Genomic DNA, 22,418 nt, shown 5'->3' with positions numbered 1-22,418 from the left:
GTCACAAGCATCTTTACGTATGTGCAATAATAATCCTAATAATAATAATTTGTTTTATACCACACTTCATTCTACAATGGAACACTTGTTTTATTTTTATAAATAATGCTGCTACTTCCTTATCTACCTTAATGTGTGCTTCTGTTAAACTTTTTTTCATTTTAAATTCCTGTATGCCTTATTTCAGACACCAAAGCTGCAGAAACAGACGCCGACATGTGGGGAAGAAATGTTATTGTTGTAGTACTGAAGTCAGCCACTAGGACAAACAGGCAGAGGTGGTGACTCTTTAAGGAAGTAAGTAAAAACCAGAGCAGTGTCTGTGGTTAGAGGGTAACTTTAGGTTTAAGCTTTGGTTTTTAGTTCAAACAACCACCGTTCAATTCTTACCAGGGTTTATCGCCATGATGGGAAATGAAGCACATCTAATCAGAGAAAGTTATGTTTGAGAGAAAACAAATCGATGTGTATAAAAACACAATCACTGACCAATCTAACGTAAAGTAAATAGAACACAAATATGGCTACAAGCAACACCATTTATACATGTAGTGTCTAATTCAGGAAGGGCAGTTGGCAGTATTCATGCACAGCATACATAAAATATCCATGCCAAACTGAGACTGCAGGACTGTACATTAAGCGACACATCACAGTAGCACACTTACACAGACCGTATGCTGTGGGCTATTATTAAGATATTAAAGTAAGCTTGCTTTCCACTTGCAATATGTTCTTATATTAATGTTCTTAATTGCTCCCAAGTTATTTTAGAGTGTCGAATGCAGCTGAAAAAGTACAAGGCCAAAATATTGTCAACGCAGTTGCTTCAAGAGGATGCATTTTTTTAAAAATGGTCTAAGAAACAAATTGGTTTAATGGCAGCAAACAAAATATCCCTCAAATAATATCCATTGACTGACTATGGAACCATTAGTAGTCAAATTCTAACCAATTTCTATGTTTTGGGACTCATTCCCTTCAGCATTTTATTTCACATAGGCCATGAACCATTGTTGCTTGAACATCAAACAAGGTATTTTATTACCATTTGGGTAATGACTTTGTTAAACCCATTGAGTCCAGTATCAAGTTTTCATGATGCATCCATAGAGGAAACTCACTGTCCGAATCCCTGCATGTCTCCATCGTGGCTCCAGCTGCTGTTCACCTGCTGCGTTTCCTGCCCGTTCACCTCCAGTGGACATGAGTTGGATAGAAAAGGAGACTCGCACAGGTCCAGAATCAGCTCCATGTCCCTCACTTCCTGTTCTGGCACAACCTCACTTCCCACAGAGGTCAGGATGGCATCACTATGGCCTTCTGAAGGGGGTGGGAATTCAGGCATCCTGACATCAGGTGACCGTTACCTGGTGAAAAGAAAATTTGACAGGATAAATCAAGCCTTCAGTCTAAATGTGTAGTTTTTCATTGATTGGAACATTTGAATATTAGGCAGTGACTGGGATCACCCACACACACAGCTTTATTTGCATTACCAGAACAAAAGCAAACATTGATACATTCAAATATTAGAGAATTTTGAGTTTTAAGGAATGATAAAAAAAATGCAAAACAACAGCACACATTCGGAATACAGATCACAAACGGTTCATACATCCACATGATGTCACAGACAGCACCAGCTGAGCCAGACAGACAAAACTGGCACTGAAGTGTGATCGGCGTTAATGACAGATGCTTCATCACCCAATATGATTATCCTGACAGCTTTCCGTGTGGTTGGTGTGTGTGTGTGTGTGTGTGTGTGTGTGTGTGTGTGTGTGTGTGTGTGTGTGTGTGTGTGTGTGTGCGTGCGCACGCACACCAGAGGAGTCATTGACTTCTGTGAACGATGCCTCCAACTAATTGTCTGGCACCACAAACAGCCGGCCGAGTCTCAAGCGTGAAATATTGCTCGCTCTTCGTATATTGTTTCTCGTTAACAGCAAAATACCTGACTAGAAAACGGGATTTGAAGGGAAATACGTTATGGCAATGCGATGTTAAATTCTAGAGCAAAAAGAGCTGAATACTTGCTAGTTCAGGTGACAGCCAATGGCTGAAACAAAAACCTTTTTCACGAAAACGCATTTACTACAAAACATAACATGTATTTACTGTCACTGGATCTGGTTTGTTTAATCTGTTCTTTGCCATCAGTGCTGTCGATCCAGATTGATCAGAGAGATGTGTATGGCAAGCCGATTTAGCTTTTAATCATTTCTGGAGGATATCAAAAAATCTATTCTTACTAGTAAGAATGTGAATTCTTGATATCAGAAATTTCATTGTAATTAGTTTTAATGTGTATACTTGATATCAGAAATGTGATTTTAACTAGTGAGATTTGCATCGTTTTTCTCATTCATTTCAATGGGAGCAGGAATTTGAACTAGTTCAAATACCAATTTCTGATATCAAGAAATCAATTTGAACTAGTCGAAATGCCAATTGTTGATATCAGAAATACAATTTGAATTAGTTCAAAATCCTTTTTTGATATCAGGAATTCAATTGTAACTAGTTAAAAATAAAAATGTAATTATAACTAGTAGCCTAACAACTGAATTCCTGATATCAAAAAAGGATTTTGAACTAGTACAAATGCCAACTCCCATTGAAATGAATGAGAAAACGATGCAGATCTAGTTAAAATCGCATTTCTGATATCAAGAATACACATTACAACTAGTAAGAATTGATTTTTTTATATCCTCCAGAAATGAATAAAAGCTAAATCGGCTTGCCATACATGTGTCAACTGAACAAGGATGACAACATTAAACACATGTGACAACGATCTGGCAGAAATAGGAAACGCGAAGCCAAAAGTGTCTTTAATCAAAATGTTTTGTTTAATTGTCCAGCAGATGGAAACTAAACTGGATGCAAAAAGAAGTATGACTGCATGAAAGTCTTTAATAATAATAGATTCAATTTGATATTTTCTTTGAGAAAACGACTTTGCACTTTACTCAGTTAGCATTTTCCTTATGGGTTTACAATTTGTTCTCAATTGCTAGTTTCAAGTCTTATTCAATACAGCATGATGTTAACTTTGTCATTTATGCTCCTCTTTAAAATGAAATAGACGCTAAAGCAGGGTATGTTTTAGAGCTAGCTAGAAAAAAATCGCGTTGATCAGCATCGTTCTTTGTTTAGTTGTGCTAAAAGACACTCAAAGGACTCGGCGGTTCATCTTATCTGGTTAGTACATCTTGATTTAAGCTTGGTCTTGCTAGCCAAAATTAAGTTAACAATTAATATCACAGTGAACGTAAATTAGGAATACACCTTGCTAACCCAGCTAGTTAGCCACTGCTAGTGTTAACTGCTAATAGAGAAACAGGCCCCGCCAAACCTTGCTCCCCTCCACCCTGCTAATGTTCGATTTTTACTATGTTCACTAGTTTTCTGTTCTATTGTCTGAAACAAATATTAAAATATATTAGTTGGGATTGGAAGTTGGAATCCAACGGTTGAATTCCATCTTTGAATTGGTACTTGCTTTAAAGTTGCAATCAGAAACTAGAATTAACCTGCATTCTGTTGAGTACTATAAAGAAAGTCACAATAAAGGCCTGAACCCTGTAAATGCTGCTTCACAAATCGAAGATACAAATTCTCATCAAACCTTACAGTATTTGCATTAGATTATTAAACTTGTTTCAAGTTAGCAAAACTCCTCCCTGCAGGCAGGATTTGGTACTGTGCTTATCAGATCCTCCTCTGTACTGATGAATTAAAAGACAATCTCTTTCAGGAGCCTTTATCTTGAATGTCTTAAGTTCCAATGCTTACATGACTACTTTTAAGGCCTTATACAAATTGGCAGTGACCTGATTTTAATGCTACGTTCAGGAAACCTTATCAAGCATCTTTTCTTTTTTTCATGTTGGCAGATGTTTCCGTCTGATAGCAGAAGCATTCTCTAGATTGCATAATATTTGATGTCTCTGCAGAAGAGAACAGTGCTTGTTGTTTTGCCTGCAGGAAACCAGAGGCAGCCAGACAGACCAGCATGAGGGAATGAGGGGAAGCAGCTCATCTTCACTATTATAAGACTCATCCCCGCTGAGATGATGAGGATATCGTCTCCTCTGATGTACAATGTAGAATGAGAGGCAGTGAATTCAAGGTATTAAGATTATGAAAATGGCTTTTGTTAGACCGGATGGTGATATGGAGATAGAGCTGAGGTGAGAAGGAAAGATTCTGAAGACTTAACTTATACTCATTTTAGATAATGTCAGTCTGCTAAGACAGAAAGCAGTTACATAACAGGGGCTTAATTTATATGAGTCTTTATTAGCATGGTCCAAGGAGGATTTGTGCTGGAGGTCTGCGGCATAAACTGGATGATACTCAGCTGTGAAGGTGACACATTCATAGTGTGATGATATTCCCACAGTGACTGCGTCCTGAGACAATGATAATTCCCATTCTGTCAGGGAATGGGCAGGGACATAGCATTGACATTTGGTTGGTAACAGAAGTTCCAGATTAATACTTCAGTTGTATTTCTCACTACTTTGTGAGAAAAACAATGTACGACCATGCAGAAAAACAAACTCATTTATTATCACTCAAATAAAGAAGTTGCCAGCCAACTACTGCCTGTGCATACACAATTTTTTCGGCAAATCCCTTGATTGAATGCTATTTGAATCCAGCATGTGAATGACGGTAGGCCACTAACATTGTAAACTACTATATAGAGAGGATGTAAAATAGAGTCCATAAATACCATAAAAAGAGCTTTAACTTAATTTACAGTTTAGGCAGAAACGCTTGAAAGAATTGTAATTGTTTATTTTTCTCACATCTGCTGTAACAGTGGCATTTCCTGCTGTGATGAATAAAGTTCTTCTTCTAGCTTTCCATCCAAACAACTCCTAATGATGCAGGGTGAAGCCACTATTCGAGCAAATGGTTTCATAAATTATGAAAGAATATTTTTTCATTTTTTTTTACAGTATATATTACAACTGGCAAGCAAGGCCACACTTTAATTTGTTTGTGACCTTAACGTTTAGAAAAGTTCAATCGAACTGACATTGAACAAATGATGGGTGCAGAGAAACGCACTGCAGGTCAGAGAGTGCAGTTTGGAAAAGGCGGGACAGATGCACTGAAATACATCACTCCCTGAAGTTTCAGCAGCGAGTAAAAAAAGAGATGAATGGCTCTTATTAGATTGTGGCTGCCGCTTCAGAGGGAAAGTGATATTCAGCTGAGGAGGTGATGAAGGTGAGAGGAAGTTAAGACTATTAAAACCATGAATGATTCAAATAATGAGTCCTGGGACAGCCTAAATCATCCGCTCTGCTGCTCAGCCATTAACGCAAACTGCTTGACCACATTAACCATCATTTACGTTGGAAATACCCAGTGGCGTTTCTATATGTACAAAAGTGGTGGAGCACAGAAAACTTAGATGTCTATATAAGCTTCTGCAGTGACGTGCAGTGAGGTTTATGGCTGGTGAGGCACTGACTCTTCAGACCATGCACCCAGAAACAGTCGGGCGTGATCGGGACTTTTTCATAAAGAAACAACACCTTGCAAGGCAAACAAGCCAATGGATATTAGAACAGCATTTGTTAGGGCTGGCAGCGATGCACAGAAGGCCACCGAGGCCTCTTTTGAATGTGCACTTTTAATAGCAAAGGCAAAGAAACCGCACAACATTGGCGAGCAGCTCATTAAGCCAGCTTGCATTAAGATGGTTGAGAAACTGTGCGGCCCGCAGGTGGCGGAGAAGCTAAAAACTGTACCACTGTCAAACAATACGGTGAAAGACAGAATTGACAAAATGGCAAGTAACTGCGAGCTGCAGCTGCTCGAAAAGCATGGAAAGGGGCCATTTGCCATACAACTTGATGAAACCACAACTGTAGCTGACGAGGCTGTGCTGATCGTTTATGTGCAACATATCAATGGGGAAGATTTGAAGCAGGACATTCTTATGTCAGTCAACCTTACCACTACCACCCGGGGTGAGGAAATGTTTACTGCAGTGGATTCTTACCTCTCATCCCACAATTTTTCCTATGAGAATTTAGTTGCATGTTGCACAGACGGAGCTGCCTCAATGATGGGGAAAAACAAGGGATTTAACAGTCGCTTGAAAGAAAAGGCCCCACACTGCACAATATTTCACTGTGTGATACATCGCCAGGCCCTGGCCAGCAAGAAACTGTCAGAAGACCTCAGTGAAACACTCAACTGTTGTTAAAATAGTCAATTTCATCAAAGGTCGCCCCACCAACAAGCATCTATTCGCAGACTTGTGCGAGGATGAAGCGCACCACACCCTCCTCCTGCACACCGAGGTGCGCTGGCTCTCACACGGCAGAGTGCTGGCACGCTGTGTAGAACTGAAGGAAAAAATGGAAGAGTTTCTACAAACTCGTAACCGCGCACTGTCAGAGCAAGTGACTGAGTCATTCTGGATTAAAACAGCATACCTGGCCGACATCTTCAGTCTCTACAATGAAACAAACAAGCGTCTGCAAAGCGTGGAGTCCAGCATTCTCCAATGTAAAGAGGCGCTCGATGCATTTGTGCGCAAACTGGAGTACCGGGTCGGGAAACGGAGAGGGGGAAGCTGCAACAGTTTCCACTACTGCTGAAACAATCCCAAAACAATCCTGAAACGGTGCCTGTGTCTGTACGTCGCGAGTTCATCCGCCATATCGCACTCCAAACGGAAATACAATCACGGTTCGCTGACATAGACGAGTATGTCTCCAAGGAATTATGGGTTTTAGATCCCTTTATTGACAAAGTTGAGGATGTGGAATACCTGGATTGCGAAGATGAGCTCACCGACATCCAAGCTGACTCGCTGTCAAATAAATATTTCCAGGAAAAAGGATTTTAAAAGTTTTGAATTTTCAAAGGACCAAGCCTCGCTCCAAAGCTCACACTGCATGCCACGACCAGGATTATACTCCCATTCAGTAAGACATATCTATCAGAAACAGCCTTCAGCGCACTTGTTGCCATCAAAACAAAAGCACGCAACACACTGGACTTTCACAACGACTTTAGACTGGCTGTCACTCACATTACACCGGACATTCCATCCCTGGCTGCGGGCGTGCAAGCCCAACGTTCACATTAATGAACCTGCTTGAACCTCGTCTTCTCTCTGCTACCTGTTCCATGGCAGACAAGCATTTGATTTACCTGCTTAATATGCCAGTTTTTCATTTTTGTTTTATACAGGCCTATGCCTCCATATTAAATTTTTTTTATTAGATGTAGTTCCAGTAATCCAAAATTCGGCTCACAGATAAATGGACTAAATGGACTGTACTTATATAGCGCTTTATCCAGTCTTTAAGACCCCTCAAAGCGCTTTACATACTACATGTCATTCACCCATTCACACCCACTCCTACAGAGCAGTGTACCTTACTCTATAGGACCTAACATTCATACACATTCACACACCGTTAGCCATGCCATCGGGAGCAACTCAGGGTTAAGTATCTTGCCCAAGGATACATCGACATGTTGACTGCATGGGCTGGGATCGAACCCACAACCTTCTGGTTGAAAGACGACCGCACTCCCTCGCAGCCACAGTCGCCCCAATAGATAGCAAATAAGCTTGACTCGGACAAAATACGTCTCAGGATAGTTTGTTTTTTACTTACACAAAAAGGTATCAAATACAAACACATATTCTCTCAGGTCAAAAAACTATGTTGCTCGGTGCTTCTTTTTCCTTCTCACACCCCAATCACCAGCAGCTGCCGTTGGCTATAAGGTCTCGTAATCACGTACAGCTGCGGTCGTCTATGCCGTCAATTTCACACGGCTGGTTCAAATAAATGATATGATAGCACTAATAACAAAGGATTATAATATTCAAATATACATTTTAACATATGGCTCCTACATTTCCGGCCCCTAATTGGCTAGGAGGGGGGCATACCAATTACTAAAAATAAATTTAAATAGGACCATATAATCTAAACATAATTAAGCAACTTTACGAGCTTATATTCTTTTTTTTTTACTGGAGGTCCGTTTTTGTTTCCTTGGGGGGGGGGGGGGGGGGGGGGGCATCACACTGCTTCGAGAAGCAGACAGAGCTTCGTGATCGGTCTCACTGAGACACTGGTCTTGGTCTTCACGCTGACGCTGCGTACAGCGCCTTTGGCGTCTGACATAGTCTTAAGGACTCTTCCCATCACCCACGAATTACGAGGGGCTGAGTCATCCACAATTAAGATGATGTCTCCTGGCTGGAAGTTTCTCCTTGGTGTGGTCCACTTCTGGCGCTCTTGTAGGAGAGGTAGGTATTCCCGTGTCCATCTTGACCAGAACAGGTCAGCCAGATATTGTGATTGTTTCCATCTGCGTCGTGAATACTCATCCTCCTTCCTGAACACTCCTGGGGGCACGCTTGATTTACACTTGAGTAACAACAAGTGGTTTGGTGTGAGTGCCTCATGGCTCTTTCCATAGGAAACTGCTTATGGTTCAGGTCAAGATCTTTGACTTCCGTTGTTCCGTCGTCTTTAGGGATGGACGACAGGACGGCCCTACTGTTGCTGACCCACTTTGTCAGCCTGAAGCCTCCACTGGCGCTAAGATGTCTGAGGTCCCTGGCCAAAGCAACAGCATGATCTTCTGAATCCACAGACTTTAAACAGTCATCCACGTAAAAGTTTCTGAGAACCGTTTCCACCACCTCGGGTGTTGTTTTGCCTCCTCCAACTTGTGCTGTTCTTCTTAGTGCATATGATGCACAGCTGGGAGACGATGTAGCGCCGAACAGGTGCACTGTCATTCGGTAGTCTTCCATCGGTTTATTCAGATCACCATCCTTCCACCATAGGAAACGCAGAAGATCAGCATCTTGGTCAGGGACTTTGACCTGGTAGAACATCGCCTCAATGTCGGCCATCAAAGCAATAGGCTCTTCTCTGAACCTCAGAAGGAAACCAACAAGGGAGTTTGTGAGGTCAGGTCCTTGTAGCAGCTGATCGTTAAGTGAGGTTCCTTGATATGTGGAGGTGCAGTCGAACACTACTCTTATCTGGTTTTTCTTTGGGTGGTAGAGACCGTGATGAGGTATGTACCACACACGTCCATCTTCTCGGCTAAACTGTTCTATGGGAATTTTGACAGCGTAACCTTTTCCAATTATACCCGTCATGAAGTCCTTGTACTCTTTGTACAGGTCCGGGTTTTTGCTGAGCTTTCTTTGGAGACTTGCGGCCCGTTGCTCTGCCATGCAGCGGTTGTCTGGCATTTAAGCTGTCTCGTTTCGCAGTGGTAAGCCAATGCAGTAGTGCCCATCCCTTAACTCTGCAGATTTTACCACTGACCTCATGAACTGATGATCCTCCTGGGACATCTCTTCTTTGTCTTCACAGCTGAGTTCTGAGAAGTCTGTGTTATATTGCTTGATCAACAGTTCCTCTATGGTAGCTATGGAGATGTGGTTGTCTGTAATGTGGCTCACAACTCCATCCGCTGCCTTGCTGCCATCATCTGTCTTCTTCGGCCCATTCACTACCCATCCAAGGGCAGTCTTAACTGCATAGGGCCCGTCTCCGATGCTGTTTATCACCTGCCATGGCTCCAAAGCTTTAGGGGTATTGGTTCCTATAAGCATGGCGACTTCTCCTTTTATCTCTGGGATTTTCTCCTCCTTCAGATATGGCCACTTCTTTAGGTCTTCCTGCAGGGGGATGTTTCCTTTCTTGACCGGTATATATTTACATGTAAAGACCTTAGGGAGTTCAATGTACTTCCTTTCTTCAAGTCCACACACTTCCAGGTCCGACAAGTTACAACTTTGGGCTGGCTTCTCCTGACCCATAGTTCGGAGTAGGATAGTAGTTTTCGTGACTCGAACGTTCAGCTGTGTCTTCAGTGATTCAGTGCAGAAAGTCGCCGTACTTCCTGGGTCCATGAAGGCATACGTCTCCACAACCTTCTCCCTTTTACTGGACTTGACTTTTACCGGTACTACAGCCAGTACACATTCTCCGGCCCCAGTGTATCCACATGTTTCCTGCGTCAGTGACACGAGACCATTTGAGAGGTTCTCATCTGGCTTTCTAAATGTAGCACTGTCCTTCTCAACATGCACAATTCCTGGGTGTCTTAGGGAGCAGACTTGACAGGTCATCCTTTTATTGCAGTTTCTGCTAAGGTGTCCCTGTGTAAGACATCCAAAACAGAGGCCTTTAGCTTTCAGAAACTCAATCCTGTCTTTCGGTTGTTGCTCTTTGATGATTCTGCAGGAATCGAGTGTGTGGTCTCTATGGCAGAACAAACAGGGTTTTTGAAAAGCATTGACAGGCTTTGCAGCTGAGGGGCTGTGCTTTAAGTTTGAGGGCGGTGTTTTCTCTTCACTCATTGGAGCGACAGCTGTGGCAAAACTGCTTCCCCTTTGCCAGCCTGACTTCCAAGCTTTAGACTCCGTGGCCGTAGCTTTAACTTTTCCCTCCGTAGTTGTCCTGGTATCATGCATGCTTCCAAAGAGGGGGTCGTTAGCCATTTGTGATTGTCTGTATATATAGGTCACTAGGTCTATAAACTTTGCTCTTCGTCCCTTTTTCTCTTGAACCTCGAAAGCAGCACTCTTCCATCTTTCTTTCACTTTGTATGGCAGCTTTGTATGTTAGTTGGGTTGTTCATTTTGTCCATATACTCTATGTCCTCCATGGCATTACGGCACGTAATCAGGAAAAGGGCATAGGTATTCAGAGCTTTTCCGTCTTCAGATCTGATCTGTGGCCACTTTAGAGCTTTATCCATATAGGCGGTAGCAATTTTAAGTTCATCACCATAATGTTTCTGGAGTAGAGCCCTGGCTTCTTTGTAGCCTCTCTGTGGTGCCATGTGCTCACAACTGCGGACAAGCTCTTGAGGTTCCCCTCCGGTGAACTGTTCCAAGTAGTACAATTTATCGCTGCTGCTCTCTGCCTTGCTGTCGATGACATGGTTGAAGGCTCTTATAAAGGACTTGTAGGTGAGCGGGTTTCCCTTGAACACAGGCAAGTCTCGTTTAGGAAGATAAGACAGGTTATGCTGCCTTACTAGCATCTCAGTAATCTGACTTTGACGCTGCATCACATCGTAGCTGTCCCTCTCCTCCCCCCTACGGTGACCTTCTCTGGGGCCCGGTCCGTGTGCTGCATCAGAAGCTCCATCCTGCTTGTCCATCCACATGCTTGACTCTGTTGGGCGTGGTTTGAAAGTTCTTTTTAGTTGGTGTGCTGAGGCAAGTTTCTCACCATATTTAGCTGGTTTTGAAGCAGTTCTGGATCCGGTGCCAGATGTCTCTGACTTGCCATGACGTTGGCTGCGTTTGAGGTAGCTGCTCATACCATCCTGCTGGTCTTCATACCCGTCAAGCACCTTTAACTTTGCATCACATTCAGCTACAGCTGCCTCCAACTCTAATTGTTCTCTTTGAGCTTTGAGCTGCTGGAGCTGCTTTGCTTGCTGCTGGCGCTGCTTTGCTTGCTGCTGTATTAGAGAGGCTTCTTCTTCCTCAAGAGCCTGCTTCTTCTTTAAGAATACTGCTCGAGCTAGCAGTACTGCCTTTTCAGCCTCCGCCCTCTTGCGAGCAGAAGAAACGGTAGAGGAAGCCACTGTATGGTTACTGGCTCTGGAGGCGCTGTCTTCAGGCCTGATATCTACTTCAGACGAGCAGGCTTCCTCTTCACGGTCCTCTTTTGTGCCTTCGCGTACTCCTTTAATCAATTTTTCAGTTATGCGTACAAACTGTTCAATGTTTGCTGACTTGGGATTAAACCAGTGTTGCTGGTCTTCAGACGCCTCCTCTTCACGTAAGAGAGTTACATACTCCTTGTTAATGTCATTAAGCTCTCCATATAATTGATCAAAGTCATTCAGAATTTCTTCTTCCACTTTATCCACATTGCTATCATTTTCTTTAAGACGTTTCAGCTCATTAACCTTCTTGGTGAGCTGGCCCACCTTCGCTCTCCTTAATCCATTTAGCCTGTGGAGCCTCTCCTCTTTGGCCTTTTCCGTGGGCTTTGGCTCCCTCTTGTGGCTCCTTTCGGTTAGTTCTTCCATGGCTCTTTCAAATTAAACTTACTACAGTGCTTAAACTCTACTAAAGGTGTCCAACAATAAACGCTTCGTTTTTATAGAAAATGTCTTTGTTGCACTGTCTTCCTTAAAGAACAACTTAGTTAAATGTATTTTACAAACGAAAAGAAAAAGGCGATCAGCTGGTAGTTGGAATCAGCTGATCCATTCAGACTAGCTCTTCTGTCGGAGAGTAGCGATCTCCCATCCGTCTTTAAACATTAACATAACAACAGGCCACTTCAGCGACTTTGTTCCTCGGATGTCCCACTTAATGTGCCGATCTCCGTGTGTGGAAGAGCAGTCTTTATCTTCACCTTTAATGCGACGCCGTCACTGGAATCCCTCCTTCATAGCTCGGCTTCTCCAGAGCGTAGTTTTTTGACAAATGTAGTTCCAGTAATCCAAAATTCGGCTCACAGATAGCAAATAAGCTTGACTCGGACAAAATACGTCTCAGGATAGTTTGTTTGCTGCCAAACAGAAGTTAAATCCATTTCTCACTTATTCTGACAATGTACTTAACCCCAAATAAAAGAACCCAATAAAAAGAGTTGTTAAATAATAGTGAAGTCACGTTGTAATAACAATAACTCATCCCTCTCGGTTTTTTTAGTTGTCTTTTTGTGCTTTGCCAAACGCCACTGTGTCAAGTGTCCTAGTTGGGTTGCCATACGGAGTTGTCCAGTATGGAAGACCATCTCGCACATGCGCAGTACAGATCGGGCAGCGGGGCAGATCGGCAACAGCGATAATTAAAGTTTCAAAGTTTTGGGGGGTCGCAAATTCCAACAGGAGTCATTTTGGGGGGGGCCGTGGGTGAAAAAGGTTGGGAACCCCTGACTTAGACAGTGAGAGGGAGGGCATGATCGGGTTTTGTCCCACATGGCTCTAAACAGCTCAATAGGCACACACTGTAGACACAGACTAAAACAGCAATGTACAGACGAATCAGATTAAACATGATCTTAAAATATATTTTTTTATTTAGTTTTTGCATTTTTTTGTAATCATTATTTTTAATACTTTCTGCTGACACTAGGTGGGGCTTAGCCCCACATGCCCCTAATGACCAGTCGCCACTGGAAATACCATATTCATCTCGGCCCTCAACAACTCAACTGTGGATAGACTGCACACAGGGATGAACACAGTGGTGCAGCCAGAAAAAGTGTCTCTGTGGACAGTTGTAAACCTTACACTACTTAGAAATAATGGGCGCATGCATATAGATTAGGACAAGTTATAAAATATACATCCAGGTCTGAAAAGTTAAAAAGATGTCTTAAAAAGGCTTTCTTTCAAATGGCAAGGGCTCGACTCCACTGGAGGGGAAAATAATACGATTGCATTGCATAGAAGTCTATGAAAACATTACATCTCACTTCAAGTCTTCTTCAACTCTGCATTATGTTCACTTTGTAGATTAAGGTCCAATTTATAGTAAAAAAAAAGCCGATAAAGCACAGAATGTATTAGGCCCGGCTTCTTGAAAGGTTTCTGGCAACAATATTGTTCTGCGCCAAGTTGTGCTAAAAGACACTAATTAGGTGGTCTATTCATTTTGTCAGGTTATTACATCTGGTTTTAAGAATATTTGATAGTTTTTGCAAAATGTTTGCCTCCCAAGTTAACGTACATTCTTAATTCACCTTGATATCCAAGCAAGTTAGCTACTGTTAGCTTTAGATTAGCTGTATTTTATATTTACAAGAAATAAGATCTACGAACCAAAGTCAAACTGGTGGTGAAATAGAGCAGCGTTGATTGATGTGTGAGGACACTGGGGGAAAGAGAACAAGCTGTAAAAACATTGACATATTATCACTTTATGACATTGATAAGGCTTAGGTTTCAAATGTACACATCCAGCAGCCACAGAGAAACATCAACCTTTGTGGTGTCTGTGTACATGTGACCAATATAATTTTGATATTCACCCTCCTTCTGCTGTGGGCATGTGGAGTTTACACTTTTAAAGCTCGGAGAAAACACTAAAAGTAGAGTAAAGTGTCTTTTAGTGTGGTTGCAGGAGATTGTAAAACATGTTCTATTGAATGCGTCTGACAACACTCAGGCAGTGTGGGTGGCCCTCGAGGTTGTGCTAAAAGTACATTTACCTTTAATGTAACTCAAATTCAAACCTAATCCTGATCGTCAAGCAAAGACTCTTGCACAGTATTAGCAAATCACTGGACTTCTGAGAACTTAGATGCACAAATAGGACCAAGTGTGCATCAGAAAGAGGCCTGTGGTATGTGTGTGTATGCATGTGTGTGTGTAAGGTCAGCTGCTCGGCGGTTAGAAACTCTCCTCCTACCTGGTTCCCCTCCTCTACTCCTCTCACAGATTCTGTCCAACAAGCTTTTCCGTGTCTGGAAAATGAAACCAAAGATGAAGTGGCTTAAACCTGCATTCTCTCTAACGACCAACAGGTGGCGATTCCACTGTTTGCAAACTAAAGGTCCATTGTATAGAAGTCTACGAGACAATTTAACTTTTTCACTAATACGTTAGTGAAAAAGTACATAATCAGTTTATGGTTTAAATCACTTGTTTATGTACATTATAGTAACATGTTGCACCAAATGGTATGATACAGTCACCTGAAAAAAAAGAATATTAGTTTAACATCTTGAGAAAAAGAAAGTGCCATTCTAAGCTTTCCTTCAATAAAGAAATACTCTTTATAAAAAAGAAATGATGCAATTGCAGCACACTAACCTCTCAAGGAGCCTTCAATGTTGGGTTTAACTTACATTGCCTTTCATCACACACACTAAACCACACACTTGCACCCACTCCCAATAAACAGTATACAGCTACACCTGACAATGTTGCATTTTTTGCAAAAAAGGAAGTGTACAGACTACAGATGAGAAATAGCCACTTGGCTAACTCTGGCACACTTACAGAAATGTTGATTAATGTGTACTGTCCCTGTTAAAAGAAATGCATTTTTCTTCATGTAATGGGGAAATAAAAAAGTTTCATTTTGTAGCGGGACAGATAATCATGTATTAGCATATCACCATTGTTGCCGTTTCTATTCTTGTTACTTTGCAGAAACATTCTTTAAATAGATTAAATAGATTAAATAAATTCTTTTCTAGAAATAACTTGAATGTTATACATTTTCATAACCTCTCCCCTTTGTCCATCCTTGTCCCTTCTAACAAATTCCTCCTCCTCCTCCTCCTCCTAATGTATTGTCTAATCTGGACAAAAGGGGACGGGCAGGGAACAAAAAGTCTTTCTGTCCTCCTTAGAGATAAACAGACCGAGAGAGTGAGAAAGAGGAGGAAGGAGTGGGAGGTATTAATGATATCAACTATCAAATTACATAGAGAAGAAGGTGGGGAAAGGAGGAGACGGAAAAGAAGACGGTGAGAGTAACTGGAGGGTGTGTACGTTTATAAATCGTCCTTAAATAACTGACACATTTGTTTTTAGTCATAGGGGGGACGATAGGGGGGGACGATACTGTGGCAGCGGGGTGTGGTTTGGGCGCTGGCTGCTGGAGTGAAGGGAGTGGCTCGGCCGGAGGCCAGACAGCTGATCGGAAACAGGTAATCAGTCCCGGAATAAAAGCATGTCGTAACCTGGTTCTGGTCTGTTTTGCAGTAGGCGGGATCCTGGAAGGTCGCCAAAGGACCTGTGAAGGTTCCCACCCGGGCAACGTTTGAGACCCGCGTATATTTTGTTTGGAGTTAATAAATGCCTGTGTTCAACCAACCTGCTCTTTCCGTCCCTATTTGAACCTGTGTGAGCGGAGAGGCTCACAGTGGCGCCGGAACAGGGACATCATGTCGGAAGGAGAAACCCCGCTGGGTCAGGCCCTCCAACGTCTCGCTCACATGCAGGAGACCACCACAGAATTGCAGCGACAGCAGAACGAGGCTCTGCTTGGGATCGCCTCGAGCTAGCGCGAGGACCGGGCTCTCCTACGGGAGCTGTTGCAGCGTCCGGCCGCTAGGGAGGCCGATCCCGCTACCAACCCGGCCCGACCGCCTTCAATTGCCCTCCAGAAATTGACGGCAGATGATGATCCTGAGGCATACCTGGACATCTTTGAGGGCACAGCGGCAGCGTGCGGGTGGCCGGAGGAGGAGTGGGCAGCGCGGCTATTGCCTCTGCTATCTGGGAGTGCGCAGCTAGCCGCCCACAGCCTCTTGGCATGTGTACCGGCATCTGAGGAAGGCCATCCTGGACCGGCTTGGCAGCACGCCAGAGGGACATCGCCGCCGGTTCCGGGCCCTCCCCTTCGGGGACGCTGACCGGCCCTTCTCCTACGTGCGGAGCCGCTGGCTCCAGCCGGGGGTGCGCTCCGCTGAAGAAGTTGTCGGGCAGGTGGCGCTGGAGCAATTAATCGCCGGCCTGCCATCTTCGACGGCGAATTGGGTCCAGTGCCATTGCCCCGCCAACCTGGAAGCAGCCGTCGTCCTCGCGGAGGACCACCTCTCGCTTCCCCGGCGGAGCATGAAAGAGGAGCCCCCGACCACCAGCCGTCTCAGCGGGCAGACCCGTCCCAGCCCCGAGGAGGAGGTTTCCTGGAGCAGCTGCCCTTCCCTCCCCACCATCACAAGGCCCCAACCCCGCAGCCCAGACACTTCCCCCCCTAGCTCTACCTTACCCTCCTGTTTTTATCTCTCCCCAGGGTCCGGCCTACGCTTCTGGTCGTCCGGCACCACGGGGGGCTCCTCAGACGTCAGGGCAGGATTGCTGGCGGTGCGGGCAGCCCGGCCACTTCCGACGGGAGTGTCCTCTCATGGAGGTCGGACAGCTGGTTCGGGTTGCAGGACCGCCAGTTGCCTCCCCCAATTTGGAAGGGACGTACCGTATACCGGTATGTATACAGGGAGGTACACACCAGGCTCTGATGGACACGGGATGTAATCAGACGATGATCCATCAGCACCTGGTTTGGCCTGGGGCATTGATTGAAGCATCGTGGGTGAAGGTGAGGTCTGTGCATGGGGATATTCACAAGTACCCGGAGGTGACGCTGGAAATTTCTTTTAAGGGGAAAAAGCATAGAGTCAGGGCCGGAGTTAGCGCTCGCCTTACGCACCCTCTGATTTTGGGAACGAATTGGCCGGGGTTTGCTAAGCTAGCGGGGGCTATGGGGGTGCGTTCACGGACGGCAGGGAAATGTGATTTGTGTGCTGTGTTTAGTGGAGAGTCGGAGGCGGCTGACGACATCGAGGGGGAAACGGACACGGAGGGGGCCGCGGAGGTCCCTCTGGACCCGCTGGTGTTTCCCGTGGAGGATTTCCCCCTCGAACAGTCGAGGGACGAGACCCTTCAGCACGCCTTCGGCCAGGTGGTGAGTATTGATGGCTCCCAGCTACACCCAAACGCAGCACTCACTCACCCACACGTTACGGTGGTTAGGGACAGGCTGTATCGTGTAAGCCATGACACACAGACAGGAGAGATAAATACCCAGTTGTTGGTGCCAAAAAGCCGTCGGGAAATGGTTTTCCAGGCGGCTCATTATAACCCCATGTCATGTCACTTAGGGTACGACAAATCCCTACACCGGATAATGGCCCGATTTTATTGGCCGGGCATTCGCGCAGATGTGAAGCGGTGGTGTGCATCTTGCCATGAATTTCAGCTGGTTAACCCGCCGGCCATCCCCAGAGCGCCCGTTACCATTGATTGAGGTGCCTTTTGAGAGAGTTGGTATGGACCTCATCGGGCCATTAGACCGGAGCGCACGGGGATATCGCTTTGTACTAGTCCTAGTGGATTATGCAACGCAATATCCCGAGACAGTGCCGCTGCGTAATATCTCTGCAAAGAGCGTCGCACAGGCACTGTTTCACATTATCTCCCGAGTCGGGATCTCGAAGGAGATCCTGACTGACCAGGGCACACAGTTTATGTCATACACACTACGCGAGCTGTATGAACTATTGCGCGTCCATTCAATCCGGACTAGTGTTTACCATCCTCAGACCGACGGCCTGGTGGAACGGTTTAACAAAACAATAAAGAACATGGTTCGTAAGTTCGTTCACAAAGATAGCCGTAATTGGGATAAATGGCTAGATCCTCTGTTGTTTGCAGTGCGGGAGGTGCCCCAGTCCTCCACGGGATTTTCTCCCTTTGAGCTGTTATTTGGTAGGAAGCCCCGGGGTGTTTTGGACCTAGTTAAGGAAAACTGGGAGGAGGGTCCAAGCACCAGTAAAAACGAAATACAGTACGTTATGGACCTGCGAGCAAAGGCTCAGGAACGTCAGCAGCGCCTGTACAACAGAGGGTCGAAACTGAGACAATTTTCACCGGGAGATAAAGTGCTTGTATTACTCCCATCCTCTAGCTCTAAACTACTCGCCAAGTGGCAAGGACCCTTCGTGGTCACACGACGAGTGGGGGACGTAGATTATGAGGTGGTGCGTTCTGACAGGTGGGGGAGCAACACAGATTTACCACCTTAACCTCCTGAAAGCATGGAGGGAGGTGGCGTTGGTTTCTCTGGCCACCACGGTGATTGAGAGAGATGAGTTGGGACCGGAGGTCATTAAAAGCAACAAATTAGCCCCGGTCTGTTGTGGCGACAATCTGACACCGGGCCAGAGAGCAGACGTTGCTTCGTTGCAAAGGCAGTTTGCCGACGTGTTCTCTACGCTGCCAGGGCGCACCTCTCTCATACACCACCGCATAGAAACGCCCCCGGGCGTGGCCATTCGTTCACTGCCCTATCGGCTGCCTGAACACAAGAGGAAAATTGTTCAGGCGGAGCTTCAGGCTATGCTAGAGATGGGAGTGATAGAAGAGTCCACCAGTGACTGGTGTTGCCCCGTCGTGCTGGTACGTAAGTCCGACGGGTCATTCCGGTTCTGTGTGGACTACCGCAGGGTGAACGAGGTGTCCAAATTTGATGCTTATCCAATGCCCCGGGTCGACGAACTCCTGGATCGGCTAGGCACTGCTCGCTTTTACACTACGCTGGATTTAACCAAAGGCTATTGGCAGATTCCCCTTTCTCCAGAGTCTAAGGAAAAAACGGCCTTCTCCACTCCGTATGGTTTATACCAATTCATCACACTTCCTTTCGGGTTGTTCGGAGCTCCAGCCACCTTCCAGCGGCTCATGGACCGGGTGCTGCGTCCCCACTCTGCATATGCTGCTGCTTACTTGGATGATGTCATCATTCACAGTGAGACATGGGAGCAGCATATGCAGCAGGGGGGGGCAGTGCTCGAGTCCCTGAGGCAGGCGGGGCTCACGGCCAACCCGAAGAAGTGTGCGGTTGGACGGAGGGAGGTACGGTATCTGGGGTACCACTTGGGCGGCGGGCAGGTGCGGCCACAGATAGAGAAAACAACCGCGATTTCAGCCTGTCTGGCGCCCAAGACGAAAAAAGAGGTCAGGAGGTTCATGGGGCTGGCCGGCTACTACAGGCGATTCATCCCGTCCTTTTCGGAGCTGACCAGTCCCCTGACAGACCTGACCCGAAAGGGGGCTTCAGATCCGGTCCAGTGGACGGAGCGGTGTCAGCTGGCGTTTGAGAGGGTTAAAAAAGCCCTCTGTGGTAAGCCGCTTCTGTATTCTCCTGACTTCTCTCTCCCTTTTGTGTTGCAGACCGACGCCTCGAACAGTGGGGTGGGGGCCGTTTTGTCCCAGCACGTAGAGGGGGTCGACCGCCCCGTACTGTACATTAGCCGTAAGCTCGCCCAGAGGGAGGTGAACTACAGTACGGTGGAAAAGGAGTGCCTCGCCATACGGTGGGCGGTCGGCGCCCTGCGGTACTACCTCCTGGGGTGCCCTTTCACCCTCTGGTCGGACCAGGGCTCTCGACTAACTTTTTTCACTATTCTCCCGGAACCGTCCCGAAACACAATCTAACCCGTCCCGAAATTAATGTGGACCGTCCCGAAATTTAAAATATGAGTTTTTCTACATCATCATTAGCTAGAATCATTCAAAGTGAGCTTTAACATAAATAAAACATCATACAAATCATTAGATCAGGGGTGGGGAACCTTTTTCCTCTCAAGGGCCATTTCAATGTTTTAAACATCCTCCGAGGGCCGTACAAATTATTGACCTCTGCTTAAAAATACTAAAATCACAGACCATTCATTTCGCCTTTCTTTCATGCCGTGCAAAGAAAAAGCAAACTCTTAATCCAGATATTTTACCATGACTCGTGCATGCATTCACGTGCACGGTTGTGGCATGACCACCAAAACAGAAAGTATATTGGACACAAGATATGTGCAAATGTATTTCGTTTCCTATCCATGTTGACATGATTTAAGTGGGGGGGAGACCTAACCTCCTCTAGGGGGGTCCTCACCTCCCCGGGAAGATTTTTTTTTAAATGTTGAAGTTAAAAGCATCAATCTGGTGCACTTTGAGAGCAACATTAGGAGATCTATGGATACATCTCTCAACACCCATATGAAACAGAACTGGAAGCAGATGTATTTTTCTTTATGGATATTTTACAACTAACTCCCCTTCCAAACTGTATTCTTGTTTATTAATAACAACTTTTATTTACTGTCATATAGTATTTTATACCTGTTTACTTTATTCTCTTGTTTTTTAGAACTATAATGATCATATAAAGATGTGCCTTTACCTCACTGGTTGGAGAAAAAGCTTCTTATATTTGTTAGCATAGCTAGCTAACCAGATGCTAATAACAACAAAGTTATTGACTGTATGATCAGTATGACAGATGAACAGATCGCCACTGGGCTTACAACTAAAGACACAGCCACGCATAAACTGCGGCATGTGTACGGCTCCTTATGGGTACTGCACATTTTGGAAGTGCCGAAGCGACGTTCTGGTGCTCCCCTGCCATGCTCCCCTGTCAGACGAGATTTATACCAAGTGATGACACGTTAGGCTCGTGTTGTGTTCAAGGACCCAGACCTTGGCCAGGAAAAACAGGCACTCGCATGTTTAATTTTTTTGCGGTATAGATCTCTTTAATTTTTTTCTTTTTTGCGTGTGTTTATAAATTGTCTCGAGGGCCGTAGCAAATGGTCTCGCGGGCCGTATACGGCCCGGGGGCCAGAGGTTCCTCACCCCTGCATTAGATGATAATTCATCAACCTTTTTATTTGAGTAAATCAGTCAATCACATAAACAAAGGCCAAATATATTTAAACAAACACACAAACGAGAAAATTACTCTAATATTGAATCCAAGCAAGTCCCATCCAATTAAAAAAAAAATCCAACACTCTGTCCTGAAGACAGAACCCAGAGTAACCACTAACCAGGATGACAGTCTGTAACACAGTCAGGAGACCTTCACAAACTGCCCCGCCCCCTCGCACACAGACGGGAGAGAGAGATCTCGTCTGGATTAGAAAGCTCGAAAATACATCATAGATGCATGTTGTAGTCTTATTGCATATTAGAAACGGAGTTGGCGAAACTAAAACGGCCATATAATGTTTATGTAGCAATAATACATATGATATATATTTTTTAAATGTTTCCAGTACCGATAAAAAGTCAGATAACTTCGGAGCTTAACGTTACCACTGTCTTTAATAATTCCGGCCCGGGGACCGTTTAATACCGGGGCTCGGTACCCACCCCTACATGGGGAGAAGCGCAGCATATTGCTAAGGACTAAATACGATGGAGGGTTCTCATCTCAGCCTTGTTATTACATCCCATAGGGGATGAAGGGGAGTAAGTAAATAAAGAGGCCGGGGCTCCAGGGTCTGGTTCCTCTGTGCGTTTTTGTGATGTAACGGTAAAACATTTCAGAATTCCTCCACGGGATGCCATTGTCATTGTACATCACTCAACCCGCGAAATACACACACTCAGAGCCATATAATAGATAAATGGCGCTACACACACTCAGTACATAGCTAGACCCGCAAATTTGCGGGCCAGGAATTCGCGGGCACTGGCTGACAGCCAGCGGCACAGCTGTAGCTACGTACTGTGTGTGTGTGTGTGTGTGCGTGCAGTCAGTTTCATCGCCGTTCATCTCTCGTCCCAAATTCGGCCCAAAATATTTTTTTATCCTCCCCGACACTATTTATTTCGGCCCCGGGACGACGGGACGTCCTTAAGCTCGAGCCCTGGGCTCCGCGGACGTAACGTAACGGCTCCACGGATTGGTCCATTTCGTTCGGGGTACGGTTGACATCACGCGTACCCGGAATAATCAAATGGACAATGACGTATCTCCAACGAGGCGTTTTGGGGAGGTCTTTTCTGTGTTAGAGTTTTACTCGCTACCGGGTTTACTTTGAGGGTTTTTGACTCTGCAGACCGTTTACATGCATAAAAACCTTCATAACACAGAAGGAGACGGGTAATAACCA

General features: G+C 45.1%; 1 protein-coding gene across 6 annotated transcripts in view; it reads right to left on the bottom strand.

The window, feature by feature from the left end:
• LOC307036335 (nesprin-2) overlaps nucleotides 1–22,418 on the bottom strand; it is a 58,311-nt gene that overhangs the window by 22,722 nt on the left and 13,171 nt on the right. For 4 of the 6 annotated variants that reach the window (XM_079676566.1, XM_079676561.1, XM_079676563.1 and 1 more), the window contains one exon: nucleotides 1,125–1,370. In XM_079676566.1, coding sequence (XP_079532692.1) covers nucleotides 1,125–1,348 — 224 coding nt within the window. In that variant the 5' untranslated portion in view covers nucleotides 1,349–1,370. Of the gene's footprint in view, nucleotides 1–1,124; nucleotides 1,371–14,419; nucleotides 14,475–22,418 lie in introns of all 6 variants that reach the window. The other 2 variants (XM_079676562.1, XM_079676565.1) reach the window with 1 other exon arrangement.

Source organism: Notothenia rossii (assembly GCF_949606895.1).
Source record: "Notothenia rossii genome assembly, chromosome: 4".
In the NCBI taxonomy this organism is placed as follows: Eukaryota; Metazoa; Chordata; class Actinopteri; order Perciformes; family Nototheniidae; genus Notothenia; species Notothenia rossii.
This window is presented reverse-complemented; position numbering and strand designations above follow the sequence as displayed.